The sequence below is a fragment of the Aspergillus viridinutans genome (genome assembly GCF_018404265.1).
Source record: "Aspergillus viridinutans IFM 47045 DNA, scaffold_15, whole genome shotgun sequence".
In the NCBI taxonomy this organism is placed as follows: Eukaryota; Fungi; Ascomycota; class Eurotiomycetes; order Eurotiales; family Aspergillaceae; genus Aspergillus; species Aspergillus viridinutans.
In genome coordinates, this window is record NW_025091231.1 from 452188 (window position 1) to 480174 (window position 27987).

The 27987-nt window shown below is 52.4% G+C and overlaps 9 protein-coding genes across 9 annotated transcripts; 5 read left to right on the top strand and 4 right to left on the bottom strand.

Annotated features, from left to right (window-relative positions):
• Positions 1–1238: 1238 nt before the first annotated feature.
• On the bottom strand, positions 1239–4994 carry Aspvir_003495 (DNA-dependent ATPase RAD26; the record flags this gene model as incomplete). The annotated part of the gene is made up of 3 exons (XM_043275077.1): positions 1239–4578; positions 4637–4710; positions 4764–4994. 3 exons carry the CDS (start codon positions 4992–4994, stop codon positions 1239–1241), a joined length of 3645 nt encoding a protein of 1214 aa, XP_043131012.1.
• Positions 4995–6750: 1756 nt separating this feature from the next.
• Aspvir_003496 (putative protein kinase Yak1) lies at positions 6751–9816 on the top strand (the record flags this gene model as incomplete). Its single annotated transcript, XM_043275078.1, has 8 exons — positions 6751–7303; positions 7362–7633; positions 7685–7884; positions 7950–8109; positions 8161–8420; positions 8478–8597; positions 8645–9003; positions 9056–9816. 8 exons carry the CDS (start codon positions 6751–6753, stop codon positions 9814–9816), a joined length of 2685 nt encoding a protein of 894 aa, XP_043131013.1.
• Positions 9817–11164: 1348 nt separating this feature from the next.
• On the top strand, positions 11165–13844 carry nip1 (translation initiation factor eIF3 core subunit c; the record flags this gene model as incomplete). Its single annotated transcript, XM_043275079.1, has 2 exons — positions 11165–11498; positions 11593–13844. The coding sequence occupies 2 exons, from the start codon at positions 11165–11167 to the stop codon at positions 13842–13844; spliced, it is 2586 nt and encodes an 861-aa protein (XP_043131014.1).
• A 763-nt stretch (positions 13845–14607) lies between these two features.
• On the bottom strand, positions 14608–15450 carry Aspvir_003498 (ESCRT-II subunit protein SNF8; the record flags this gene model as incomplete). Its single annotated transcript, XM_043275080.1, has 1 exon — positions 14608–15450. The coding sequence occupies one exon, from the start codon at positions 15448–15450 to the stop codon at positions 14608–14610; it is 843 nt and encodes a 280-aa protein (XP_043131015.1).
• Positions 15451–15765: 315 nt separating this feature from the next.
• Aspvir_003499 (60S ribosomal protein uL30) lies at positions 15766–17380 on the top strand (the record flags this gene model as incomplete). Its single annotated transcript, XM_043275081.1, has 4 exons — positions 15766–15782; positions 16389–16500; positions 16700–16866; positions 16921–17380. 4 exons carry the CDS (start codon positions 15766–15768, stop codon positions 17378–17380), a joined length of 756 nt encoding a protein of 251 aa, XP_043131016.1.
• A 519-nt stretch (positions 17381–17899) lies between these two features.
• Positions 17900–19073, bottom strand: Aspvir_003500 (TDA10 family protein; the record flags this gene model as incomplete). Its single annotated transcript, XM_043275082.1, has 5 exons — positions 17900–18048; positions 18095–18210; positions 18266–18289; positions 18349–18851; positions 18918–19073. The coding sequence occupies 5 exons, from the start codon at positions 19071–19073 to the stop codon at positions 17900–17902; spliced, it is 948 nt and encodes a 315-aa protein (XP_043131017.1).
• Positions 19074–19921: 848 nt separating this feature from the next.
• On the top strand, positions 19922–22967 carry mfp (putative peroxisomal multifunctional beta-oxidation protein (MFP); the record flags this gene model as incomplete). The annotated part of the gene is made up of 7 exons (XM_043275083.1): positions 19922–20077; positions 20142–20369; positions 20435–20543; positions 20595–20684; positions 20742–21129; positions 21183–21591; positions 21642–22967. 7 exons carry the CDS (start codon positions 19922–19924, stop codon positions 22965–22967), a joined length of 2706 nt encoding a protein of 901 aa, XP_043131018.1.
• Positions 22968–23436: 469 nt separating this feature from the next.
• Positions 23437–25632, top strand: Aspvir_003502 (E3 ubiquitin-protein ligase; the record flags this gene model as incomplete). The annotated part of the gene is made up of 1 exon (XM_043275084.1): positions 23437–25632. One exon carries the CDS (start codon positions 23437–23439, stop codon positions 25630–25632), a length of 2196 nt encoding a protein of 731 aa, XP_043131019.1.
• A 296-nt stretch (positions 25633–25928) lies between these two features.
• Aspvir_003503 (putative MFS drug transporter) lies at positions 25929–27957 on the bottom strand (the record flags this gene model as incomplete). The annotated part of the gene is made up of 7 exons (XM_043275085.1): positions 25929–26235; positions 26301–26354; positions 26407–26472; positions 26525–26714; positions 26768–27567; positions 27620–27753; positions 27802–27957. 7 exons carry the CDS (start codon positions 27955–27957, stop codon positions 25929–25931), a joined length of 1707 nt encoding a protein of 568 aa, XP_043131020.1.
• Positions 27958–27987: the final 30 nt, after the last annotated feature.

Consider the following 27987-nt stretch of genomic DNA (forward strand, 5'->3'; position numbering starts at 1 on the left):
GATGGATGTGGCGATATCCCTTCCTTTATTTATTATGTTCTTGAACATCCACCATCACCAGTACTCCACCAAGTGGAACACCACAGACTGCTTCAAACCGGCATTTGGTAACCAAGTCATCTCATCAACGATCGACATCAAATTTAGAAGCTTCTGCAGATATTGCTGGAATGCTAGTTTGTTAGCACGCTGTCTAGCAGAAACTAGTCTGTTCTTCTCAGGCCACACCATCACATCACATCGCCGCAACAACCAAGAAATTCAAGGGAGAATGAGTCTCCACAGAGGAGTTATTCAGCTCAGGCTAAAGTATGGATACATAGGACAATTTTCCCGACGCAACAACGATCAATGGCCAGTGGGAACACGGCGAAGTTGCCAATGAACCAGTCAAGGTGTTCGGTTGAGTAGCGTAGAGGAAGATCGTACCGCAGTGGACACTGGTTGCTGGGGGAAAGAATCCTTCATGAAGGCGGGGATGGTCAAACCTGAGACATTGCCGACATCACCACAAGTGCAAAGTACGGAGCATGACTCAATGTCTCTGTACTTTGTTGTCGACACACTGTGAACACATGTAACTGTAACATCTACGCTGCCGATGCTCGATTCAGGCCAGCTATTTTTACACTTTGAGCTCAAACCCTCTGTAGTCCTCTATGCTGCACCAACTCAGTCACAAGGTGATCGACATCCCGATGCACGCTAACAGGAACAGGAGATGAGCATCCATCCAGACTTCGGAATCGTGCCGTCTTTGCCATATTCGGATAATGAGCACATCGACGGCAATACCAAGCATCCTCGGCTGAGAGTTGAAGTTTCGCAGTCGCTAAGGATCATCGCTATTTTGACTACCATCCTACATCCATGGGTCATGGTCATGAAATTCATGGACTACCTCCTTGATGGGACTCGACTGATATCATGATCATCCTGGTGGTTCCATTTGGTTCAGTCACCCCTGAAGTGACATCAGTTGACCTATTATTCAAGCTTGATCGGGCAGTCCGAGAGGCCATGTTCCATAGCAGGTGTGTCATATACATAAGTGATGCATGCTTAGTGATGTTTATGTTACTCTATCATTAGATCATTTGCGTACTCTAGGTATCTACAATGAATGATTCAAACGCCATAATCCGTGGTATCCCTCTTTCCTTTCAATCAAACCAAGTCGTCCGCGGTCCAAGCCAATAACGCCTGTCTATGCTGTAACCCGTGAGCGACGAGATGTGCTATTTCACCTTGGCGAATTCGGGTTTCAGCGACCATCTTCCTCGCCCGTTTCGTCCACCTTTTTCGAGCACGGCAATTGTTTTGAGCATTTCCTTAAACTCTGCCGATCGCTGGGGTGTGGTACAGTAACGGTTGAAGTGGTTGATCAGCATCTGTGTGTAAACGGCTCCACCCTGTGACAAGATGTAGTCTCGAATCATCGTCATAAAATCCACGCCAGTGGGAGTCCTGGATGGTGCAGGGCTGTTCGTGGCGCTCCGGGACGATGGTGTCCGTGCGGAGAGGTTAGCCAGAATGCTCGCTGACGAGGGGCCGGCCGCCGTCCGCCGCGCAGTGCTACTTCGTCCGCCAAATGCTGAAGGGAGGGGTCTTTCCTCGGGCCTTCCTGCGACTCCAAATTGACCTGTCCAGGTGGGAGTCCCAATGGGAACAGACCGTGCTGCTTCACCAGCTCGCCGCAGCTCCTCGGCAGCCTCGGCAGCTACCCTCTTGGCCTCCGCCTCGATGATCTTTGGGTCCGCTCGTACCACCCGTTTGCCGTTGACGATCTGATCATGCTCCAAAGCCGAGTGTACTCCAGAGCGAGCAAAAATGCCTTCCATGATGCGTGATTCTGAATTAACGGCTCCGGTCCCTTTCTCCTGATCGCTGGGCTGCTCCGACTCGCCCTGATATTTCTCCATGGACGAGACACCCACTACTTTGCGGATGTCGTTCTTTTCTGCTTGCAGGTCAGACGAGGCGTCCTGGGCTTTGGTCGATTGTCGATTATCGCCGTCACCGTCTCCCTGGAATGTAACCTCAGCTTCTTGGAAGAGCTTGCTCGTCTCCGTTGCACCTGGCTTTTCGTCGCCGAGCGCGAATAGGTCATACAAATCGCTCAACTGAAAGGAGGTCTGCCGCTGTTTGGGGTCTCTGAGAATCTTATTGGTAAGGAATTGTTTGAAGATCTGTCGATGATATATCTTCTCCTCAATTGTTCCAGCGGTCATTAAGCGGTAGACGCTGACTTCGCGCTTCTGACCAAGTCGCCATGCTCGCTCTCGGGCCTGCACGTCTGTCGATGGGTTCCAATCTGGATCATAGATGATGACCCTGTCCGCGCCCGTAAGATTCACTCCCAAGCCTCCAACCTTTGTCGTGAGTAGAAACACATGCAGATTCGGGTCATTATTAAACTCGTCAACCATGGTTTGCCGATTCTGTATGGGTGTGGTGCCGTCCATACGCCGATATTTGAATCCAGACAGTGACTTGACGAACTTTTCAAGGATATCCAGCATGATTCGATGCTGGGCAAATAGCAGTGTTTTATGGCCGGTATCTCTCCACAACTCCAATAGCGATTTGACAACCTGCATCTTGCCAGACTTGTTCGCATTTCCATAGCCCGGTTGATGCGATTGCAGCTTATGATTCTGTAAATCTGGGTGATTGCATATTTTGCGCAATATGTCAACTCCATATAGAATCTGCCTGCGCCCCTTGAGAATGGACTCCATTTCTTCAGATCTTAAAAATGTTTCATAGGCCATCCTCTGCGGCTTGGTCAACTTGCAAAAGAGCACCTGCTCGGTCTTTTTGGGCAAATCCGCAGCCACATCGATCTTGAAGCGCTGCAGAAGATATGGGCTGATGGCATCCTTGAGCGTCTCTGCACACTTGGCAGCTGTCTGCACTTGGAGATTAGAAGCATTCGCATATCCGCCCTGCCTGATAGGGAATTCGAATTGGTTCCGAAAGTTGACTAACGTTCCAAGGCGCATTGGGAACACAAAGTCGAAAAGCGACCAAAGCTCGGTCAAATTATTCTGCATAGGGGTACCCGAGAGGATGATCCTGTGCGGAGTCCTGAGCTCCTTGCAATGGATGGTAATAGAAGTGTTCGGGTTTCGAATCTTATGACCTTCATCAAGAATCGCACACCCCCATTCCACCGGGATCAGAAAATGAGAGTATGTTTGTAATCCAGAATAGGTAGTGACCAGAACGTGGCCTTCTTCCACCACACGCTTAACAACCTTGCTAGCTGCCTTCTGGTTGCTGGTGAATCCTCGAGAACTGGAAGAATAGGTCTGAGATAGAAGAGCATCCTCTCTGCTGCTCTCACTCCGGATATTGACCATGCCACTCCCGGACGTGTGCAAGATGGACACCCGAAAAGGCGGCCACCAGCGATGGAATTCGTTGACCCACTGCTTCATAACCGTAGCAGGGCATACCACAATCACAGGGCCGTCCAGTTTCTTGCTGTAATGCAGTCCAGCTAGGAACGCTATTGTTTGAATTGTCTTCCCCAGCCCCATCTCGTCACCGATAATTCCTCCCACTTTCTGCTGGTATAGCTCCCATAGCCATTGTACCCCGGTTTTTTGGTAGTCAAACAAGTAAGGGTTGAGATCCCCAGGCAAGCGATATCCATTGTCATAGGACACATCTGGTACCGTAGGATGAGGAAGGAACCATTCATCCTCTTCGATCGAGGCCTCCTCATCAATGGTATTCCCATGCTCTTCCTTTGCTTGCAGCGCCTTGGAAGCACGCTTTCGAGCTGCGCTTCTCCGACTCACCCAACTCTGTAGTCTCGATTGATAAAGTCTCTCGTTACCGTCGTCCAATCCGCTGAAATCTTCCATATCGTCACCAGGTTTCTTCCCTTTTTCGTGAGTTGCAGGTCGCTCTGGCTTTCCGTCCGGGAAAAATTCTTCTTCGTCCTCCAGCAATGATTCTTGTTCTTCAGACGCCACATAATCTGCCGACTCGTCATTATCTTCAGAAAGCTCGTTTTCTTCATCTGCTGCCATGGAATCAGACTCCTCTTGCTTGATAACAGTCTTCTTCCGGCGTGCACCACCCTCCAGCTTTCGTCTCTTGCTTGGTCGAGTTTGTGCGACACCAGCATCGGTACTCTCATCGTCAAAGTCGAATCCGGGGCGGACAAGATTCCTGTGCGAAACAGCTGAGCGATCTTTCAGTTGCTCCAACGCCTCATTCTCGTCACGTTCATCCTCGGCATCGATGAGAGCGTCATGAAGGCTGGCAAGAGGACCCTCATTCGGACCTGCACCCATCCTAGAAAAAGGCGTTATCTTCCCGGTTCGGATGAGATAATCTCTACGAGATTCATTTGGCAGGCGCCCTGTCCCGGTTGCCTGAGTACCTGCTTCGAGACCCTCATGTCTGTCGTCAATACGTTGTTGGATTTCTTTCAAGTCATTCTCTAGCGAGGCGTTGCGAGATTCTAGATTGCTCAACTCGTTTTCTAACCGGACTCGAGCAGACGTGCCAACTGGCTGCGACAGACGCTGATGAAATTTAAGAATCTGGGCCTCGAGTTTCCTAATCATTCAGGTATCAGCATCTGAGCCTAGGCATTGATTTATGGCAGAAGACATACTCTTTTTCAAGGGTGGTCTTCTCCAATCTCTTCTTGTCTCGTTCGTCGGCTTGCTCCATGAGCAACCTGTCGGCCTGGCAGAGTCAGACTAGAAAGCACTTCGTACAAGGAAGATTGGGTCCGGTACCTGACGAGATATGTCCCTTTCAAGGTCATCCTGATCGCGTATATCGGCCTGGAGCTCTCGTAGACGGCTTACTTCATCGGTCACTGCAGAGGGATCTTCTTGCTGCTTTGAGGTAGCCACTGTCGCCACTTCAGCGGTATTCGAGGCATCTAATCCCTCGGTGGTCTGAGGTGTCTGGACCACTTCAATTTCAACGGAACCATCACCCTCATTCTTCACGCTGTGATCCATGACTGAAGCACGACAGAAATGCCAAGGATGGCTATCCAGACAATCCAACAGTTGTTACACCCTGCAGGTCAAGACTTTCACCCAACAAATGATAAGCTTTCGCGATGACGGAGCAGTGCAGCTCAGAAAAACACCGCCGTCATTTCTGTAACAGGTTGGCGCTGTCAAGGAACTATGAGTGATATCCAGGCGGCGACGGGCTTGACCTCAGTCAAGCGACGCGCTCAGTACGGTTCAAGTCCAAGACAACCTTCTCCTATGCGGATATCACAAGAGAATCCGGAAAGCTAACAGAATATGAAGGCTCCTCTAATATAATGATCGCAAAAGCCGAACACAGAGCATCGCTGTATCCTCTCAGTGGTATCTACGGCAGAAAGATTTCGCCCACTGCCGCCTAGTCTGACCGCCTTCGGTGCACGTGCCATCAGTCACGTCACTCTCCTGGGCCTTGGCAGTGGTTCTTCCAGCCCGGTTTCCTCTTCAGCCAGCTTTGGGCACGCAGAGTACAGTGACATGGTTCCAGCTTCTTTTCGGAGGCAATCCTAATGAAGGACGATCGTTTGCCGAATTGCGAGACCACTCCTAAATCCGCTTTGCTTGTCTTGAATCTCGAGCTGTACAACGAACTCATGGAGCCGTCCACCTTACGGAGAAGGTTCAGCTAATTCCTGCAAGCGGCGAAAGCAACCATATTCCACGAAAGTGCCAAAGAGGACATTATTACGGGCTAGATGGTTGCAGAAATGACTTCAGTTCCCCAAACAGGCCGACTTTATGAATGGGAACTCCTACTAGACCACTCCTTTTTCACATATATTGCTTCAAATAAGGATGAGCTTGTTGCTGTTCCCAAGGGATGACCTATCCTGCCAAAGAGGCTGGCTACTCGCGGCGGATGAGAGGAGGCAGGGAACAATTGTTATCTACTTGCCTTGCCCTGGATTCGCAGAAAATAACAATTGTAGACGTCAGAATTCAGGAGCAGTGTTAGATACGCCATACTCGTTCACTGTAGAAATAGAAATACCGAGTCGATAAAAAGTCGTCGATCGATTAGTTGTGAGATCAGCAAGCTCTCATTCCCTGTCTTTTTTGCCTTTCCCGGCGAAACTCAGAGCCCAATCGCAGCCTGAGGCAGACGCAACGCTGCCCTCGAGGTTGAGGCATCATCTATGGAGTATCTCCACCTCCACGACTCTCGCCTTCCACCTCTCTTTCTAAAACCCCTCCGCAATACTTACTTGCTGCTTGAGCGATTCCCCAGCGGCCATTCGGACTGGACTTTTGTTTCCAGATCCTCCACAGTCTTTCTTCCTGACTGTGTACTTCCGCTCTGGAATCTAACACACATCCTCCCCGTGCTCCAGTTATTTACTGCATCCCCTTCCGCGTGTCAGTCAGCTGGCTGCACCGATAGATACTGGCAGCCCGTCGCACCCGCCCCCCGTCACTGAGCCTGCGACCGCCCTCGGTGAACAGGACGCTTGGTGGCCCTCAATCAACCCTCACCACCGGAGTGCTCAGTCGTTTGGATAATGAAGCACTGTATAATTTACGTCTAACGTCAAATATTCCGAACCGCTTCGTCGTCTCCGCCTGATTGCGCTACGTGTGTCTGCCACCCGCGCTGCTCCCCATCCCCTCGATCGCAGTGCATGTGCGCTGTCAACGGCGACAGACGATCGTCCATCCTTGATCGTCAACTCTCACTCGGGTTCTTCGAGATATTGTGAGGGGAGGTCTCCCGAAGAGGATGGGTTCTCAGTGGCAGCCGTACCAGGACCCCTTGATGGGACGTCCTGCGCAGTTCAACAATGGATTGACGTCTACTCCCCAACAATTAGGCCCCAAGTATGGTGGTCAGCCGCAACAGTCTCAGCCGCCCGTGGGATATACCTATGAAGCCTTCCAAACGCCCGGAACAGCAGCGAAACCCCCTTCGGCCGGCGCAAACTCCAAATCGGTATCTATGGCGTCGTCGCCAGCCGCAACGCCACGTAGCCGCGATTATGTCACCGATGCCGATACCACCATGGAGGATGCGGACCCGTACAACAGGGCGAAGTACACTGCGCGACCGAATCAACATAGTCGACCATCGTCTCAATTCTTCTCTCCTGAGGAGTCCTCGGCTGCCCGAAGGTACTCCCCGATGAATGTTCTGTCGCCGTCCTTTTCTTACAATATTAGTCCTGGAAAGTCTCAGAACTCATATGCTTTCCCACCCGGGCCAAACAACTCTCGCCGGTCGCCGACCAGAGCTCTAAACTACTCCTCACCCCCTCAGCCGTTTCAGTCGCCTCCTTGTAAGTCTTCTCATGAGAGTCTTGGGAATAGCTCATGCTAACAGTTTGGTTGTGATAGCTGTGTCGCGTCCTCCTCGGCTTCCTCCGCTGCAGCCTACCGAGATGGTCTCCGACCAATTTTACCCGCCTTCAGCAGGATCTCAAGTCAACGCTCACTTTGGACACGATGGGAGATTGCCCCGGTCGGGAACCATGTCTGGTGCAAGCAAGCAAGCCGGTCGAGGGCCAGTGCCGAAGTTTCAAAAGATCAAGTCGGTTCAGGAGCTCCAACCCCGCATTAATGCGCAGCCCCCATACAGACGTGCCAATCCAGAAGGGGGTTTCATTAGTGTAAGTGTTCATCGACCGGCCAATACAGCTTGTTGCTAAATGAAGATACAGCCCCTTCAAGCGTTAACCTCCCATCTTCCGGCCACATACCGCATCTGCAATCCAAGCTTCAATTATGAGTCTTCGCGGAATCCCAGACGTGTCCTTACAAAACCAAGCAAGGGAGTCAAAAACGACGGCTATGACAATGAGGACAGCGATTATATTCTCTATGTGAACGACATTCTTGGAAGCGAGGAAGCTGGTCACAAGTGAGTGTTCTCAACCGCCTCTTTCGCCGATGTTTTCAGGCCAACTGTATTGACATCTCTCCAAGGAATCGTTACCTCATCCTCGACGTGTTGGGACAGGGGACATTTGGTCAAGTCGTCAAGTGCCAGAATCTAAAAACCCAAGAGGTTGTTGCCGTGAAGGTCATTAAGAATAAGACTGCATACTTCAATCAGAGTATGATGGAAGTCTCGGTCTTGGACTTGGTAGGATCCCAAGATTCTTTGCTCGAAACATTCTGACCTTCCTCCTTGCAGCTTAACAGCAAATATGACAAGAACGACGACCACCATTTGCTTCGTTTGAAGGATACCTTCATTCATCGGCAGCATCTCTGTCTGGTCTTTGAACTGCTCAGTGTCAATCTTTATGAATTGATCAAGCAAAACCAGTTTCGTGGCTTGAGCACGACTCTCGTCCGTGTTTTTGCTCAGCAACTTCTCAACGCGTTGAGTCTCCTAAACAAGGCGCATCTGATTCATTGTGATCTCAAACCCGAGAACATATTACTGAAGAAGTGAGTAGCGACCTGTGCCTGAGGAGAAGCTCCTGGATTAACGTCGACCGCCCATAGTCTTGAGAGCCCAATTATCAAAGTCATCGATTTCGGCTCCGCTTGCGATGAGCGACAAACTGTCTATACGTATATCCAGTCGAGATTCTACCGTTCCCCCGAGGTGTTACTTGGCTTACCGTACGTCCCCTGTCTTCTTCGAACTGGTGTTAAACTAACTCGAGCAGTTACTCGTCTGCAATCGATATGTGGTCGCTTGGTTGCATCGTCGTCGAGCTCTTCCTTGGTCTACCACTTTTCCCTGGCTCCTCTGAATACAATCAGGTCTGTCGAATTGTGGAAATGCTCGGTCTACCGCCGACGTGGATGCTTGAAATGGGCAAGCAGTCGGGTGAATTCTTTGAGAAGACCCAAGACGAGTTCGGTCGCAAGACGTACCGCCTGAAAAGCCTGGAACAATACTCCCGGGAACATAATACGAAAGAGCAACCGAGCAAAAAGTATTTCCAGGCAACCACGCTTGAGGAAATCATCCGAAGCTATCCAATGCCTAGGAAAAATATGAAGCAGGCCGAGATCGAGCGAGGTTCGTATTCTCCTCACAGCTACATCATTTCACTCACTGACATCTCGTCCAGAATTGAACAATCGAGTTGCTTTCATCGACTTTGTTCGTGGACTGCTGTCAATCAACCCCCTTGAGCGATGGTCGCCCCAACAAGCCAAGCTTCACCCTTTCATTACGCAGCAGAAGTTTACAGGGCCCTTCGTGCCGCCGATGAATCTAAAATATTCCTCACTCAACAAAACCGTTCCGCCCGGAATACAACAGCAGCAGCAGGCTGAGGCTGCCAGCAAACAGCGAGCGGCTCAGGCGGCACATGCACAGTCAGCGGCCCAGAATGCATACTCGATGCAGATGAATCAGTTCCATACACCATCTCATGGCCAGCCCCCGCCCATGTACAACGGCATGTTTACAGGCCATCAGCAAGGCGCCCCTCCTCCATATCCTGCCCAGCCGCCGGGCTACGGCCATCAAATGAACCTTATGCCAGGCCAGATGCCTCAATCGCAATATGCACCATCTCAGAGCCTCTACGCTCAAGCAACCACTAGAGCTGGTCGCCAACGCGCATCCACCATGGATCATCAGGGAGGAGGAATTCCGCCAACTATTCAACGCGTTGCCAGTCATCTGGACCCGAATGCCCCCATTCGACTCCAGCCCAGCCCGGCATATTACCCCCCACCTCCTGACGGATATGTCGACAACAATGCTCAGCGACGCCGGGGAAGCCGTGCAGGGGCCGGTCAACGTAACCGAGACTTCATTCGGACTCTCGAAGACGGTGTCCTTGGCGGCGACAGCTATATGAACCAGAGCCAGTGGCACTGATCACACAGAAGATCTAACCAGTCAGTCAGTACTGGTTGTTATCTGGAACATGAGCTTGCTACTTTCTACCGTCAACTCTGCTTCGTTCGAGCGAGAGTGTGCTCCAGGTGCGTTTTACAATTTGAAGCGCAGAGCTGCTCCAAGATATCTTCCTACATCGTTTGGAACGTACCGTGCTCGATCTTTCCTTCCCGTGCCCTTCGGTCTGCGGCGGGCTTACGACGTCAGCCAGCTTCATCATGTCAACGCCAGCCACTGCCCCAAGTGCATCTCCTGAGACTACTTGTTCAAGGCTACATCTTCAGTTCGAAAAGTGGTCCAACTGGGAGGGGACGAAGTTATATTGTAACATCAAGGCCCTTCGCCGTGACGAGATAGCCTCTGAGTCTAGTATATCCGGCCAGTTTAGAGAGTGGCTTTCCACGGTGCAGGCGGCCTGTTTTATTATAGTCGAGCTTCCTGATCCGGTTGCTTTTACCTTCCCTGAGCAATCTTTCCCAACGAGATCATCGTGTACCATGCCCAGACGTTGGTCATGAGTCTCATGATAGGAGGTTTTGCGAAGATTGTTTCTTTCTCTCACCTCACCATCGTGTTAAAATTTTTCTTTTCCATTTCTCATTGCTATCTTTGTGGCGATGCCAATTTCTATTCCCCTGTTGTCATTTGATGTTGTTTGCCTCTTGCTTCCTTCCATCGCTGCTCAACAGAGCCATTGCTATAGCTTGGATACCTAAATTTAGAAAGTCAAAGTTCGATGGATATCAGAGAACGCACATAGTTCTCGATCCAGACTAGTGGCTGATGTGTCTAAATGAGTCAGAGTCCAGAAAGTGTTAGCGTAGGCCATGCATGACTGTAGTGGTTGAACAGTTGAACCCAGTAAAAATATGGATGGCGTTCGGGATAGTTGTGCAATCGGTTGTTGTATTGCTTTCGATGAGACTAATATGAGGACGACCCGTCTGCATTTCGGAAGCCTCCAAAACGTTGTTATATACTCACGGGGGCGTGAAAGAACTGGAGGTATCATTGGTTGTGAGGCTATTCAGATACAAAAGACTCGCGGGGAAAGGCAATGCAAACAGGACAAACTGCCATATACGGTTAGGTGCCGACTCGCTTAAATTTCGTGTGTGGCTCGCGCGGCCAAACTCGCTGCGGCTAGGAACCCTCACTTCACAACTGAATTTGCCATCAGGCACGGGCAAACAGATCAAGAGGGCCGTTAACTCTGTCCACCACCTTATCACCCCGCGCGTCCTGTCCGGCATCAGCAGATACGGCCAGTTTGTGAACAAGTCCGCGAAAACACCTTTTTCGTCCGATAACCCCTCGAACCGCAAACATGTCACGTTTCTTTTACGGCGGTGGTAGCGACAGCGAGTCCAGCTCGTCTGACGAGGAGGAGCTTTACAGCGATCGCGAGGAGGAAGAAAAGGCCGAGGAGGAAGAATCCAGCGAGGAGGAAGAGGAGACCTCGGAGGAGGAGGAGTCCGACGAGGAAAAGGGTGCAAACAAGTTTTTGAAGGATGTTGCTTCCGACAGCGAGGAGGAGGAAGAGGAGGAGAAAGTCACGGTTGTCAAGAGTGCCAAGGATAAGAGATTGGATGAGCTTGAGAACACGATCAAGCTGATTGAGAACGCCAAGAAGATCAACGATTGGGCTGTTATCTCGACAGGTGCGTTTTGTTCCTTTCACATGCCGCTATCTATGTGGAGACCGGAATAGGGAGGTGGGTTGAATGTGTGAGATGGGCTGACATGGGATAACAGAGTTCGACAAGCTGAACCGACAGGTTGCGAAGATCGCGCAAGCTGGTCCGACTCCCAAGATTTACATCAAGACCGTTGCCGACCTTGAGGATTTCGTGAACGAAACTGTTGCCAAGCAGAAGTCGGGAGATAAGAAGCTGAACGCCAGCCAGGCCAAGGGCTTCAACGCTGCCAAGCAGCGTATCAAGAAGAATAACAAGGACTACGCCAACCTGATCAACAAGTACCGGAAGGACAAGGAGGACTTCATGGAAAGCGACGATGAGGAGGCCGCCCCCGTTATTGCTGCTCCCCGCATCACCAAGTTGGAGCGTCTTGAGGCTCCCGCCGTCGCTGTCGATGATGATGGCTTCGCAACTGTTGGCCGCGGTGGCAAGACACTTCAGTACACTCCTGAGAGCATCCTGAAGCACCTCCGTGTGATCGTCGAGTCGCGAGGTAAGAAGAACACAGACCGCACGGAGCAGATTCGGACGATGGAGAAGCTTCTGGAGGTGGCTCAGACTCCTTATCAGCGCATCCGTGTTTACCTTACTCTCATTTCCACGCGTTTCGACCTCACATCCACGTCCAGCGCCAATTATATGGCCGTCGATCACTGGAAGTCCGCTGAGCAGGACTTATCGTCCCTACTGTCGGTTTTGGAGAACAACCGTGACCACGTTGTGACCGAAGGTGCCGAAGAATGGGAAGATGACGAGAAGCAACCCACCGTCGTCCCCGGCGAGACCCTCTACATTCCCGGCAGCATCGTGTCTCTCGCCGAGAGACTCGATGACGAGCTTACTAGATCCCTGCAACACATCGACCCCCACACCGCCGAGTACATTGAGCGTCTGAGTGATGAGAAGCTGCTGTACACCGATCTTGTTCGCGCCCAAGCCTACGTCGAAGGTTTGAACGAAGCCGAAAAGAGCGATCCCAGACAGGACAGTGTCAACCGGGTGGTCATGAGACGGTTGGAGCACGTCTACTTCAAGCCCTCCCTGGTTATCACAATTCTTGAAGATGCCACATGGAAGGCTCTTCCCTCTGAGCTGGATTCTGGCATTACCCCTCGGGCCAGCAGTGGCAACGTCGAGAACCTCGTTTTGTCCCTCTGCAACTATCTGTTCAAGTACAGCGATGGTATCATCAGAGCCCGCGCGATGCTGTGCCAGATTTACTTCCTTGCCCTGCACGACCAGTACTACCGCTCTCGTGATCTGATGCTCATGTCTCATCTCACCGAGAACATTTCCAACTTTGACGTCAGCACTCAGATTCTCTTCAACCGGACGCTGGTGCAAATTGGTCTTTGCGCCTTCCGCTCCGGTCTCATCTACGAAGCTCAGAACACCCTTTCCGAAGTCTGCGGCAGTGGACGTCAAAAGGAGCTCTTGGCCCAGGGTATCATTATGCAGCGCTACTCCACGGTATCCCCGGAGCAGGAGCGTCTTGAGCGTCAGCGCCAGCTGCCGTTCCACATGCACATCAACCTGGAGCTGCTCGAGTGCATCTACCTCACCTCCAGCATGTTCCTGGAAGTTCCCCTGATGGCCCAGACTTCCTCTTCTCCCGAGATGAAGCGCCGTGTCATTTCCAAGACCTTCCGCCGTATGTTGGATTACAATGAGCGCCAGGTCTTCACTGGTCCCGCGGAGAATACTCGTGACGGCGTGATTATGAGCGCCAAGTTCCTTGCTGCGGGTGACTGGAAGAAGGCTGCCGAGATGCTCAACTCGATCAAGATCTGGGATCTGATGCCCCAGCCCGACAAGATCAAGGAGATGCTTTCCCAGCAGGTCCAGGAGGAGGGCCTGAGAACCTACCTCTTCACCTACGCTCCTTTCTACGACAGCCTCTCCATCGCCACCCTCTCCAACATGTTCGAGCTTTCTGAGAAGAAGATCACCGCCATCATCAGCCGTATGATTTCGCACGAAGAGCTGGGTGCTGCTTTGGATCAGGTCAACAACGCCATCGTTTTCCGCAAGGGCGTCGAGCTGTCGCGCCTGCAGTCCCAGATCGTCACTCTGGCCGACAAGTCCATGAACCTCCTGGAAGCCAACGAGAAGACTCTCGAGCAGCGCACCCAGGGTATGGCCAACGCCTTCCAGCGCGATCAGGGCGCCGGCGCCCGTGGTGGCCGTGGTTCCGGCCGCGGAGGTCATGCCCGCGGTGGCGCCAGATTCCCCGGTGGCCAGCAAGGCCGTCGGCCCGGCGGACAGCAATTCGGCGGTGGTGCATTGGGCGGAGCTATCAAGGCTTAAAAAAGATTGTTTATAATGGCATCCTGTTTCTTTCTCTCATGGTCTAATGCTGCTTCTGGGAATACAAATGCGTATGAATTTCTGTCTGCTTCCGTTCCATTACGGCCCTTGGTCGATGACACTTCGCTGTCGATCTTTCTCTCCATGTTATCATCTTATGTGTGCCCTATATTCATATTCTACAGATGGTTCGATGTCTAGACTGAATGAGAACAGAGAGGAAATCTTGGTTAAATGATGTTGTTCCATAGTAGCGATGATCTAGTTATATTTTGAGTAGTATGAATTGCTTTGGTTGCCTGAGAGTGAGCAATATATTCTATGGGATGGACTTGGTGTCTACCCGCAGACCAACTCTGTATAACATTTGGAGATGAGGAGCCGCGAAAGCAACAGCTTCTCTCTTCGTATCATGAGTAGCGAGCCCTTGTACATATATATCTATGTGTGTGTAACCGCTATCGAAGCTATTCAGGTACATGAATAGTTTAGACGTGTGCGATGCGGGACCGAGTCGCGAGCATGAAGCGGCGGGCATGCTTCAACAGTGGTCGCCGATATAGGTTTCTCCCATCCCGAATCGATCCGCCTATTGCCTCGAGCAACCTCGTGGCTTGAAGGGACGGTAGCCGGCTCCCTGACATGCCGCCTCGGAGCAGAAACGATGTGAGCATGCTATCCAGGGCGACGTTGCTTGGTCGTCATTGGCCAAAAGGAAGCCTTTGTTTAGCGATAAATGACCCATCTTCGAGTATAAGAAATATCATCCGCTGTCATCAAGGAGATTCTGGGGCGACCAGTATTCATTCTCTTCGCCCTGCGCGTCCACCCAAACTAGGCCGTCTGCTACAAGGTCATCAATGACAGTTTGTGCGCGGGCCTTTTCCCAGTTCAAGTTCAACTGCAACATGGATACGCTGACATAGCCCAGTATCTGGATTGCCTCGAGGACTGTGGCCTGATCTGTGTTCAACTCCTTGGGGATAGAGCGGATGTATTGCTTGCTCCCTACTTGCACAATGGAGAACCCAGACCCAAGGGGTCCAAGTGATTTCACAGCGCGGAGAACGTCGTCACTGTACATCAAAAGACAGTTAACACAGTCCGAATGAATGAGAAAGAGGTTGAAGCCGTACTCAGTGACCTCCAAGCCGCTCCCGATGGCTTTCCCTTTGCCAACCTGTTTCCGACACTCTTCAACACCTAGCAAGCCTCCATTCTCACTTCTCGTGGATCGACAGAGCTCTACAACTCGGACCGCAACCTCAAAGTAGAAGTCATTCATGTCACCGCCCATAATCTGCGTCCAGAAGCTACCACTTTCCCCTCTCCGGCCATTTTTCCCTTTGACATTACTGGCTGCAAGAGGATCAACCCCGATAGCATTGCACATACGAGCAAATTCTGCTCGGAATGTCGGATTCGACTTGATCGTTGAACTATGTTCTAGTGCAAATGTGTGAAGCAACGACTGGAATACGGAAAGTTGTGTTTGGAGGGAGGCAAGGTGCGCAGAGCGAAGGTTGGCGCCATGGTTGGCATAGGATTGACTTGTTTGCGTGCGATTCGCAAACGCTCCGAGTCCGACACCTCGACGAGTCGACATAATGATTAACGGTATTGATGTCTCCAGGGGAATAGGGCATGCCGCGGGGTAGATACATGTAGATCAACCGTGAGATGTTGTCATCGCCAGGTCGTTATCTGATAGGTCATGTGATATCCTTCCCCTGATAGATAAGGGTAATGTTCGACTAAAAGGGAAAGGACGAGTAGCCCCATTGCGCTAACCGCTCATAGGCTAGTGCGACTAATCCACCCACACAACCGATTTTCTCTTCAATTGATTTCTTCCTCGAACTTTTTCTCATCCCGACAACCTTCGCCAACCGCCCAACTCGCGAATCAACGGACCGTCGCAATGGCCTCGACTGCTACGTATGATACCCTTTGATTGAATCCCTATCGGTTGTTTCGCTTTGCGAGCCCGTAAGGTTTCAGTTCATAGTCGTCCTTCTCGCTGGAGATGCTGCGATCAATTTGGTCGCTGGGCACCAGCTCGATTTTTCCCGTGACCTTCTCTCCAACCCGAGCTCTCCTCCCGTCTGAACACTGGAAGCATGGAGCCTGGATGATGAATGGTCTGGGGTATTGAGGTTGAAAGCGTCGTTGGCCTTCTCCTTGAAAAGTATTGTTGTGAGCTATCGTGCCCTCCGACAGTCTTGAGAACAGATTGTCAGGAATCGGTGCGAACAGCGACAACATAACTTCCTGAGCGCAATGCTCGGGGTTTTGTCGGCTGAGGATAAAAGCTTGCCATCCTTGCTGAATTGTGAACGTCAGGCTGAGAATGCTGTGACTAGTACCAGAATTCAGTTTAGTGTTTCAGTGCAACGCCTTGCCTCACCGATCAAATGGATGTCGTCGAGTTTTCTTTATATCTGCCTTCAGTTGAGAATGTGGCACTATAGCTGCAATTCTTACACTCGGCGAATACTTGCTTTCGTTTGATTGCATGGACAGACTATACTGACCTCAAACCAGCACCGTCCCCACCCAGGACCAGGTCCTCGTCCCTGAGACCCTCCTGAAGAAGCGCAAGAGCCAGGAGCAGGCTCGCGCTGTTGCCCGCGAGGAGGCTCAGAAGAAGAAGGAGGTTAGTTTTTTGCAATTTTCTTTACCTGTTTCTCAACTTATTCAATTGTGTGATGATAAAATTTCCACCTTACGCGACTAGACCTTCGGGTCGATGCTGTCGCTTTCGTTAACCATCTTTCGGGGCTGACAATACCTTTTCCATTGATTCGTTTTGTGATCTGTTTGAAAAGGCATGCCGCTAACTTTGCAAATTGCAGGCCAACAAGAAGAAGCGTGAAGCTATCTTCAAGCGTGCTGAGTCCTACGTCAAGGAGTACCGCGATGCTGAGCGTGAGAAGATCCGCCTTGCTCGCGTTGCTCGCCAGCAGGGTAACTTCTACGTCCCTGACGAGCCCAAGCTGGTCTTCGTTGTCCGTATCAAGGGGTATGTTTCACTCGAGCCTTTAGTCACCGTACCGTGGTGTTAATAAATCTGCAGTATCAACAAGATTGCTCCTCAGCCCCGCAAGATCCTGCAGCTTCTCCGTCTGGTCCAGATCAACAACGGTACCTTCATCCGCCTCACCAAGGCCACCCAGGAGATGTTGACCATCATCAACCCCTACATCGCTTATGGTTACCCCAACCTCAAGAGCGTCCGTGAGCTCATCTACAAGCGTGGTTACGGAAAGGTCAACAAGCAGCGTGTCCCTCTCACCGACAACCAGGTCATTGAGGAGGCCCTTGGCAAGTACGGCATTGTCTGCATGGAAGATCTGATCCACGAGATCTACACCGTTGGCCCCAACTTCAAGCAGGCCAACAACTTCCTCTGGCCCTTCAAGCTCTCCAACCCCACTGGTGGCTTCCGCACCCGCAAGTTCAAGCACTTCATCGAGGGTGGTGACCTTGGTAACCGTGAGGAGAACATCAATGCTCTCATCAGACAGATGAACTAGTTGCAATCTTCTACACGGCGGTTCTCTATCCTGGGTTGTTTGGTTCACATGAGTTGTTCTCGATTAGCGTATAATGGTCTATGATTCTCGGGTACAAAAATGGAGAAGTTCAAGCAACCCATAACCTCTAGTCATAATCTATCGTAAAATAGGTCATAGACAGTTTTCCGCATAGCTTCCCCCTGCTTTGGCTTCCCTGGACATAAAGGGCTACGTACTAGTTTGCTGTATGCGTCGCGTTGGCCTTTGTGAGTCGAGTTCCAGCCTCGGCTTTGGGTCATGTAGCTTCAACCTCCTAACTCATCCTTTCTTAGTCAAATTGACAAGTCCTAGGCAGCTTAGACTAGATTTCCATATCTAGATGTTTACGATCTGTTCTATAGACAGTTGTAATATGCCTCCTGGTATGTATGTATGTACATATTTTTTGTGGCCGTATATATCCACTCCTTTAGTCGTCCTTGCGAGAGCAAACCCACACCGATCTACGTCCAAGATTCCGAGCCCATAGCCGACTAATTAAATCTCAATGACTTCTTGCACCCTTCTCTCCTTACTGACAATAAGACGGAGCTGTCTGCCTTGCCAGTCGGTGCCTGTTGAGTTCGAAGCCGGCTTGAAGGCCCCTTCTCGAAGTGTCTCACTGAAGAGTTCGTAAGAGGGGTAATCTGTCATACATTAGCTGATGCTCGTCCGCCAATTCGATATACGTACAGCCATCCACAAAGTGAGACACCTGCTCCTCAGTCATGCCGGTTCCTTTGGTTGCACGCAGCGTCCTTTCCTGTTCCTGTCTCCAGTCGTAGACAAAGTGGAGGTCTTGCGCATCGCTTGGAGATCTTTAGCAAGCGAGCATTAATATGATATCAAGTAGTGGGAACTCACATATGAACCAATGCGTCGAGCCGACTGCATTCGAACAGTTAGCATCAGCGTCTAGAGCGATCCAATAGAGCAAGGGCACGAACTCGGTCAATACATCATACTTCCTCAAGGCGTCATTGACGGCCTTGACATCTTCAAACTTCACATGCCCTAAGCGGCCATTATAATCACCCTGGTCTTTCTGGCGGACTGCGGCCTCCCACTTCCCCCTGAGGACTTCATCATCCAAAGCACGGAAGCCAACACACCAGCCTTCAAAGATGACCACTTTGATTTTCTCTTGTCCGTCGCCGTTGACTGTCTCCCATTGGCTCTCAGGTACACGATCGCCCTGTCCCGAATAAGCGGACTTGTCATATTGCGGGATAGCGGTAGGACGGCCGGCACGGAGAGACTCGAAGACTTTTTCAGCTAGAGGGAGATCGTGGGTCGCCGGTTGGCCGCGATGCTGGAGAAGAGGGTTGGAAGGAAAGGATCTGGCTAGTGTTTGTTGTTGCCCATGGGTGAGGTAGAAATCATCCAGGGAGATCGTGACGACCGGGAGGGAATATGGAGGTGCCCGAAGGGTCGATTGAAGCGTCGAGACCTGGCGTTTACCTCTGGCTCAGTATACATATCGAGGGAATACTTCTGAGCGATTCGAGTAGCTCACCAGCACAGTCTTTCCTGCTCCCTGGACACCGTTGAGCCCTAGGAAGAATGGCGGGGTATTGTTTGGGTCATTCCCATAGCGTGCCTGGTGGGCTTCCAACCGCTTCAGCAGGAATGGGATGCAGTATTGAGATTTATCGTCGATGATTTGAGGCATTTTGTAGGATCTTCCGCGATCTAGGTGCTGTGGTTGTCTACTATGACTACTTCCGTTTTGTGATGGCTATATATTATTTGTTCTTTCGGACGAGAGCCGACCGAAATCTGGGGTAGTCGAGCTTCCCCCACGGGATAAGATTGTGCCTGAATGACTTCCCGCATCTGAGCAAATTGATCTAGAAGACTCTTTCGGGACTTTCTTTGAGATGTCCACCGGGCTTACTATCGATATCATTTCGATGACCAGGAGTTATACAACCCATCAGTGATTCCACCCCGCGTGTCACACGTGACAATGACGTCCGGCACATGCCCGCTGAGTCAGCAGATAGTCCCTCTGAGCTCTTCTGCCACTAAGATCGCAAGGAAATAGATCCTTGAAGAATGATGCAAGTTGTAGAAAACGAGCATTGAGCATGTGGAAGAGGACGCAACAGCTAGTAGAAAATAGAAAGACAACAAACGTCTCATGACTATAGCATCGGCATGTGAAAACGCATCATCTGCCTAGCCAAATCCGCTTTGGCGTCTGGCAGCGGAACCCCCGAGCTTCACTTGGGAGATACCGAGGTTCCTTTGGAGCTTGCCGAGCGTTGCGACCGTCTTCCAACCTTTATCCACCTCACCTGTTCCCCCCAGATCCAGTTCCGGTCTCCTACGGTATCCCCGGCTCCCCAGAATTTCTTCCTTTTAAACCTCACTATCATCCTTCCGGCGAATCGTCTTTTGAGTCCTTTGTCCCCTTTCTTCTCTCCTCCCTTGAACAGAACTGTGTGCTGAGTGCACCACCGGATTTGATCTTCTTCTGGATACCCTCACTTTCCTTTCCTTCTAAATCTATCCAATATGTCTGAGCTGCGCTTTGACAACCAGACAGTCGTTGTTACAGGAGCTGGTGGTGGTCTTGGAAAGGCCTACGCTACCTTCTTCGCTTCCAGAGGTGCCAATGTCGTTGTAAACGATTTGGGTGTTTCCCACTCCGGTGAGGGGGCGTCATCAAAGGTACGACTGACCATCTATCAAACACGGTGGTTGTATGACAGCTACTAACTCAATTTCTACGTAGGCTGCTGATGTAGTAGTTGAGGAGATCCGAGCGGCTGGCGGCAAGGCAGTAGCCAACTACGACAGCGTTGAGAACGGTGAAGCCATCATTGAGACTGCCATCAAGAACTTCGGCCGGATCGATGTTCTCATCAACAACGCTGGTATCCTCCGTGATGTCAGCTTCAAGAACATGAAAGATCAGGATTGGGACCTGATCAACAAAGTTCACACCTACGGTGCATACAAGGTTAGCATAGCAACCATCAAGTTCGTTCTGTTTGCCCGGGTATTGACCATGATTTTCCTGTTCAGTGCGCAAGAGCAGCATGGCCTCACTTCCGGAAACAGAAGTATGGTCGTGTCATCAACACCGCTTCGGCAGCCGGTCTCTTCGGCAACTTCGGCCAGGCGAACTACTCTGGTGAGTTGCTTGTCGCTTGACAGTATGTCACTGAAGCTAATAAATCGGAAGCCGCCAAGCTCGGCCAGGTCGGTTTCACTGAGACCCTTGCGAAGGAGGGTGCCAAGTACAACATCATTGCCAACGTTATCGCTCCCATCGGTATGTCTGAGAGAAGGATCTCATATACCTTCCAGCCCGGTGTCTGACTTGCAGCAGCTGCCAGCCGTATGACCGCTACAATCATGCCTCCTGAGGTTTTGGAGAACCTCAAGCCCGACTGGGTTGTCCCCCTTGTCGCTGTTCTGGTCCACCCCTCGAATACCACTGAGAGTGGCTCAATTTTCGAGGTCGGCGGTGGCCACATGGCCAAGCTCCGGTGGGAGCGTGCCAAGGGTGCCTTGTTGAAGACCGACGCTTCCCTGACTCCCGGAGCCATTGCAAGAAAGTGGAACGATGTCTACGACTACTCTCAGCCAGAGTATCCTACCGGCCCCGCCGACTTCATGACCCTCCTGGAGAATGGCATGAAGACTCCTAGCGCTCCCGCTGGAGAAGAGCCTAATCTGAAGGGCAAGGTTGCCCTCGTTACTGGTGGTGGTAATGGGTGTGTATTATCTGGTTTTTTGATCCTTAAGGAACATGCGCTGATTTATCCAGTCTGGGCCGCTCGTACTGTCTTCTGTTCGCTAAGCTCGGTGCCTCCGTGGTCGTTAACGATCTGGTCGATCCCGAACCTGTCGTCCAGGAGATCAAGAAGATGGGTGGAAAGGCTGTTGGCAACAAGGCCTCCTGCGAGGACGGCGACGCAGTCGTCAAGACTGCCATTGATGCTTTCGGTCGCATTGATATCTTGGTCAACAACGCCGGTATCCTCCGTGACAAGGCCTTCACCAACATGAACGATGATCTGTGGAACCCTGTCATCAACGTTCATCTGCGTGGTACCTATAAGGTGACCAAGGCCGCTTGGCCCTACATGCTCAAGCAAAAGTACGGTCGGATTGTCAACACCGCTAGCACCAGCGGTATCTACGGCAACTTTGGACAGGCCAACTATGCTGCCGCGGTAAGACCTTCTCGTTGACCGAAAGCGTATCGGCTTGCTAATCTTAGTAGAAACTGGGTATCCTTGGTCTCTCCCGCGCCCTCGCCATTGAAGGTGCCAAGTACAACATCAAGGTCAACACCATTGCGCCCAACGCGGGCACCAACATGACCCGTACCATTATGCCTGAGGAGATGGTTCAGGCCTTCAAGCCCGACTATGTTGCCCCCATGGTCGCCCTTCTCTGCTCTGACATGTGCCCGGAGCCCAGCAGCAAGGGTCTTTACGAGTGCGGCAGCGGATGGTTCTCCAGTACTCGCTGGCAGCGTTCTGGCGGCCACGGATTCCCTGTGGACGTGAAGCTGACTCCTGAGGCTGTTCTCAAGCAGTGGAAGCAGATCATTGACTTCGATGATGGTCGTGCTGACCACCCCGAGGACAGCCAGGCTGGTACCGAGAAGGTGATGGCTAACATGTCCAACCGCAGTGGTGGTGGTGGTGAAGGTGGCAACGAGATCCTTGCCAACATTGAGAAGGCCAAGCAGGCCACTACTGAGGGCACCGCTTTCGACTACGTCGACCGCGATGTCATCCTCTATAATCTCAGCGTTGGTGCCAAGCGCACTGACCTTCCTCTGGTGTACGAGAACAATGAACACTTCCAGCCTCTCCCCACTTTCGGTGTGATCCCCTGGTTCAACACTGCCACCCCCTGGAACATGGACGACATCGTGGCCAACTTCTCTCCCATGATGCTGCTGCACGGTGAGCAGTACATGGAAGTTCGCAAGTTCCCCATCCCTACCGAGGCCAAGACCTTGACATACCCCAAGCTCATTGAGGTGGTCGACAAGGGTAAGGCCGCTCTTGTTGTTGCTGGATACACCACCAAGGATGCCAAGACCGGAGAGGACCTGTTCTACAACGAGTCTACCGTCTTTATCCGTGGCAGCGGCGGTTTCGGTGGTTCCCCCAAGCCCACTGCTCCCCGCCCCAAGGGTGCCACGGCTGCTTACAACCCTCCCAAGCGCCAGCCTGATGTTGTGATCGAGGAGAAGACCTCTGAGGACCAGGCTGCTCTGTACCGTCTCAACGGTGACCGCAACCCTCTGCACATTGATCCCGAGTTCAGCAAGGTCGGTGGCTTCAAGACTCCCATCCTGCACGGACTGTGCTCGCTGGGTATCTCTGGCAAGCACGTCTTCAACAAGTTCGGTGCGTTCAAGAGCCTGAAGGTTCGCTTCGCCGGTGTCGTGCTGCCCGGTCAGACCCTGAAGACGGAGATGTGGAAGGAAGGAAACACAGTCATCTTCCAGACCACTGTTGTGGAGACCGGCAAGCCCGCCATCCTGGGCGCTGGTGCCGAGTTGTTGGAGGGGGCCAAGGCCAAATTGTAAGATAAAAGCATACTGGGTTAATATGGTCTATCAGCTTTTGTATATAAATCATGATTTTCTGCCAACAGAAGCAATGCATTGGTGTCTTGTTCACTGTCTGCTAATTCAAATTTGTAAGCTATCGTACAATACTTTTGAATATTGCAAGTATATTATGCTGTTCAATCAGACCCTATGAGTCAATTGATATTTGCGTAGTCTCTTGTGAGTGATTTGTTGTCTGCTGAGTTGTTGGCGATAACAGGACGCCTAACGCCTAACGCCTAACGCCTCGATTTCATGGTTATGTAACCTGCTCCATCGGCACCAACGACCACACCTCAACCTGACACAACTCACTCCCCGCAACCAGCAATCAACCATCAAACACGGATGCCACAGGCCTTATCACCGCTAGACAGTTGAGTTGAATTCGAATTGAGTCTGATCCGCACAACGAACATGTAGCGGAGTTTCCGTCGTTGCCACGATGGTGCTCTCGCTACCTGTCCCAAGCTTCTCCAGATTCACCACGGCCTCCCCCGCGCTCCGGTCCAGCAACAGCAGCAGCAATAGCAACAACCAATCCACGACCCTTACTGAAGCCCTCCGAAACAACCCGTTCGGGAATACCTCTCGATCGCGTGCCATCACAGCCTTGACGTCGAACACCCAGGCCGAGAACGCGAAACAGGAGCAGGAAGAGCTCAACAATGCGCTGGAGACCCTAGCCCGGATCTTCCCAGACGTGAAGATCGAGGTCTTCCGCGAACTGCTCGTGCGGTTTGACGGGCAGAGCAGGCTACAGGTGTGCGTGGAGCAGCTGCTCCGGCATAAGAATGAATGGGTGGCTGGGCGGTGGAACGTCCCGACAGGGACCGGAGGCGAAGCGGGTGATGGTGATGTTTCGCGAGAGCATGATGAGCATGTGGTGCCGCCCGAGGAACGATTCCGGAGCGACGAGTACAAGGCTTCTGTGAAGGGTGTGCTGGCGAAGGAGTTCAGCGGGCTGAGCAGGAGTACGGTGGAGGCGGTGCTGGCCGAGGCGAACTTTTGCTACATGCGGGCGCGGCCGACGCTGAAGGAGCTGTCGAGGCGGACGTGGCGGGCGACGCTCAATAATATTTTGCCTTCGTTCAAACGCAAGAAGGACAAGGACGAGCATCCTCTGGTGGTATGGCAGCGGCGTGCGGATGGGGAACTGGTGCCTAGGCTGAAGGAGACGGGATGCGTCGAGCTGGATAGGGAGTTATATGAGGCTCTGCTTGCGCCTTTGCTGCGTGTGAGGCGAGAGGAACAGGAGGACAAAGACTTCAAGCTGGCCGAGGAGCTCAATGAGCGCGAAGCACAGGCTGTTGAGGCGCTGTATGAGTGCGAGTGCTGTCTGGCCGATGTGACTTTTGAACAAATCTCCACTTGCTCGGTCGACTCCCACATCATTTGTTACAGTTGCATACAGAGGACTATCCACGAGGCTCTATTTGGGCAAGGATGGGGGAAGTCGGTGGACGTGGAGAGATCGACTTTGAAGTGTATCGCGCCGATTGCCCACGGTAGCTGCGAGGGAAGCTTGGATCCTGAGACCGTCAAGCGAGCTATAATCATGGAGAAGGCTGGTCTCGAGACCTACTGCAAATTCGAGACTCGGCTGGCTTCAGAGTCTCTGATGAAGTCGCAGTTGAAACTTGTCCGCTGTCCGTTCTGCTCTTACGCCGAGGTTGATCCTGTTTACCACCCTTCTTCCATGGGGATTGCTTGGCACTTTCGCCGTGATGGGCTCTTGTCTACGATCTTGATGACTGTCATACTTCTCGATATGGTACCTTTGCTCGCCATTCCGCTGATAGTTCTATATGTACTGGATCCTATGGCTGTGCCGACTATCCTCAAGAATTCGCTTCTCAATCTGTGCCTCAAGGTCCGACCGAAGAGATTCACATGTGCCAATCCTCTTTGCCGTCGCGTCAGTTGCATCACCTGCCAGAAACCGTGGCGTGATCCTCACATCTGTCATGAGCCCCTGTTGCTCGACCTTCGGGCCACTGTTGAGGCCGCGCGCACAGCTGCGGTGAAGCGCACATGTCCTCGGTGCGGCTTATCCTTTGTCAAGTCGTCAGGCTGCAACAAATTGACCTGCGTCTGCGGGTATTCCATGTGTTATCTCTGCCGCAAAGCGCTGGGGTCGTCTCTTCCGGCAGCGGGACAAGGTCGAGTTCCTCGCCTTGTAGCTGGCATCTTCAACCAGGAGAACATTGCACCGGCTGGGCAAGATCCTAACGACAATGACCGAAATGGCCCTGATGGAGAAGATGCGGAGGAGGGCTACAAGCATTTCTGCGAGCACTTCCGCATCAATCCGGGATCAAGATGTACGGAATGCAACAAATGCGATCTGTACCAGGCGGAAGACGAGGAGGCTGTAGCACGCCGAGCAGGCGAGCGAGCGGAACGTGAGTGGCGCGTGCGGCAGGGCGCCTCGGCCGCTGGGGTTGCGGTTGGGGCTCTCCAAGTCAACAACGATTTCTCTGCAGACACCTACCGGAAATCCTGGGGGCTCCCGTTGCATCAGGGCAAGGGCTGGGGATACTGGGTCAACGAAGTGTGGCATGACGGGCAGTGGAAGCTGGAAGGACAGGCTTTGGTGGACTGGGTGGTGGAGCAAGTGGTCGTTATTGATGAGATATGATTTCTTCTGCCTTGTTGCATCTGCCTGCTATACATCTGATGGGCGTTGATTGTTTCGTTCAACCTGGGGCATGGGCATGGGCATGGGCATGGTCATGGGCATGGGGCAAGGGTACACAAAAGGAGGTTGGGCCAGATTGTTTTGGATTTGACGACGTGACGAGGACACGACAGCCGCTTACTACTCTTACCTGGATACCTTTTTTCTCCTGACTGAATTAATAATGGATGAGCTTGATTTTTCTAGTTTACCACTCTCAACTCTAAAACCACAGTACAGTCAACCGAGACAGACATCTAGCAAGCGTTCTTCTCGTCGACCCTCTTCTTCGCCTCCTCCTTCAATTTCGCATCGTCGGCCCTATTCAACTCGACCTGCGGCATCAGCACAAACGCCAAACAGAACGCAAATGCCGCCAATGCGCCCCCGACCACGAAAATGATCCTGAAGCCCCGCTTATACGCCGGTACGACCAGGGCACGCACGCGCTCCGCTTCATCCGCCGACAGACCTGAGAGATAATTCTGCGGACTGGACAGAAAGGATCTTGTTTCTGAAGCCGTGAATCCGAGACTGGAGATCGAGGAGGAGAGGAGGTTGTTTCTGGCATATGTTAGTGGTGGTTGCGTGGGTTGGTGGATGTGGATGTGGATGGCATGGCATCTTACATGATTGTTCCGGCGACGGCCAGGCCGAGTGTGCCGCCTAGGTTCCTGACGAAGCTGTGCAGAGTCAGTGTTGATTTCTTGGCTATAGTTGAAAGGGAGGAGATACTTTCGGAACGAGGTTACGACGGCCATGTCGCGGCGTTCGACGCCGGCTTGGATTGCGATGAGGGCTCTGTCATGGTCATTAGTGAGGCAGTGAGAATGGGGTGCAGGGGTGAGCGTACGGCTGCAGGGTGTTGCCCACACCCACACCAGTCAATATCCCATAGCCGATCTGCTTCCCCAGACCGGAGGACTGGTCCAGCGTCGAGAAGAGACCTAGTCCGACGGCCCAGATCATCCAGCCGAAGAGGATGCATTCCCTGTACCGGCCTATCCAGTGGACGACGAGCCCAGAGGCGGTACTACTGGCCGCTAGCATTTATCAGCCGTGTATCTGTGCAAGGAGAGGAGAGGACAGGACGTACTCTGCATCAGGGTGATGGGCAGCAACATGGCGCCAGCCTTGACGGTCGAATACCCAAAGACCAGCTGGTAGAAGGTCGGGATATAGTACACCTGGACGAGGAAATTCCACCCATTGACAAACATGGTCAGACACGCGCCGTTGACGATCCGCGAGCGGAAGATATGCATCGGGACGAGCGGGAACGCGGCCCCCTTCCACTGCCAGAGCACAAACGCCACGCAAACACCAACACCCACCACGAGGGTAGCAACCACATGCGCCGAGGCCCAGGCATACTCGCCTCCGCCCCAGTTCAGGCCCAGCAGCAGCACGGCCGTTCCGCCGAGGGCCAGCGCCGCGCCGACGAAATCCACCGCCGCAAGCTTCACCTTCCACGCGCCCGAGACCTTGCGCAGGGGCATGAAGAAGAACACGCACAGCGTCGTGAGCACCGTGAGCGGGAGGTTCAGTCGGAAGATCCACCGCCAGGAATCGTTCTCGATCGATGCGGACGCGAGCGCGCCTCCGATCACGGGGCCGATGCCGTTCGCCAGCGCGACCACCGCGCCGAGAATACCCTGGTACTTACCTCTCTCGCGCAGTGGGACCACGTCGCTGACGATCATCTGGGCGACGGTCATGAGGCCGCCGCCGCCGATGCCGGTGAAGGCGCGGAAGATGATGAGCTGGGTGGCTGTTTGCGCGAGGGAGGCGGCCAGCGAGCCGAAGAAGAAGATGGCGAGGCCGGTGAAGAGGACGTATTTGCGGGACCAGATGTCGGAGAGGCGGCCATAGAGCAGTTGGAAGCAGGTGGATGTACTGCGGTCATTAGCGGGACGCAGGACTTATATGAAAGAAGGAGTCAACGTACACGAAATAGGCGCCGGAGATCCAGGACGTCTGGTCGCTGGCGTTCAGGGCGTTGCCGACGATGGACAAACTGGCCGCGAGGGTCGTCTGGTCCATCAAGGCGACGAGGTCGACCGTCGAGCATGCGAGGAAGATCTGCTTGTCTCAGTTTTCTGGCTCAGATTGTGAGTGACGATAACTCACTGTGATGATGGTACTCCTGGGGACATAGTTTGTCTGCTCGTTGAAGACATGTTGCCCTGTTGCCTTGGTCTCTGCGCCTTCTGTCACCTCTACAACTGTTCCAGAGGAGCTCGGGGGGATTGATTCCTGTTGTTGACTGATCAGTGTGTCTGGCATTTTGGTCTGCTACGTCTCCAATCAACCAGG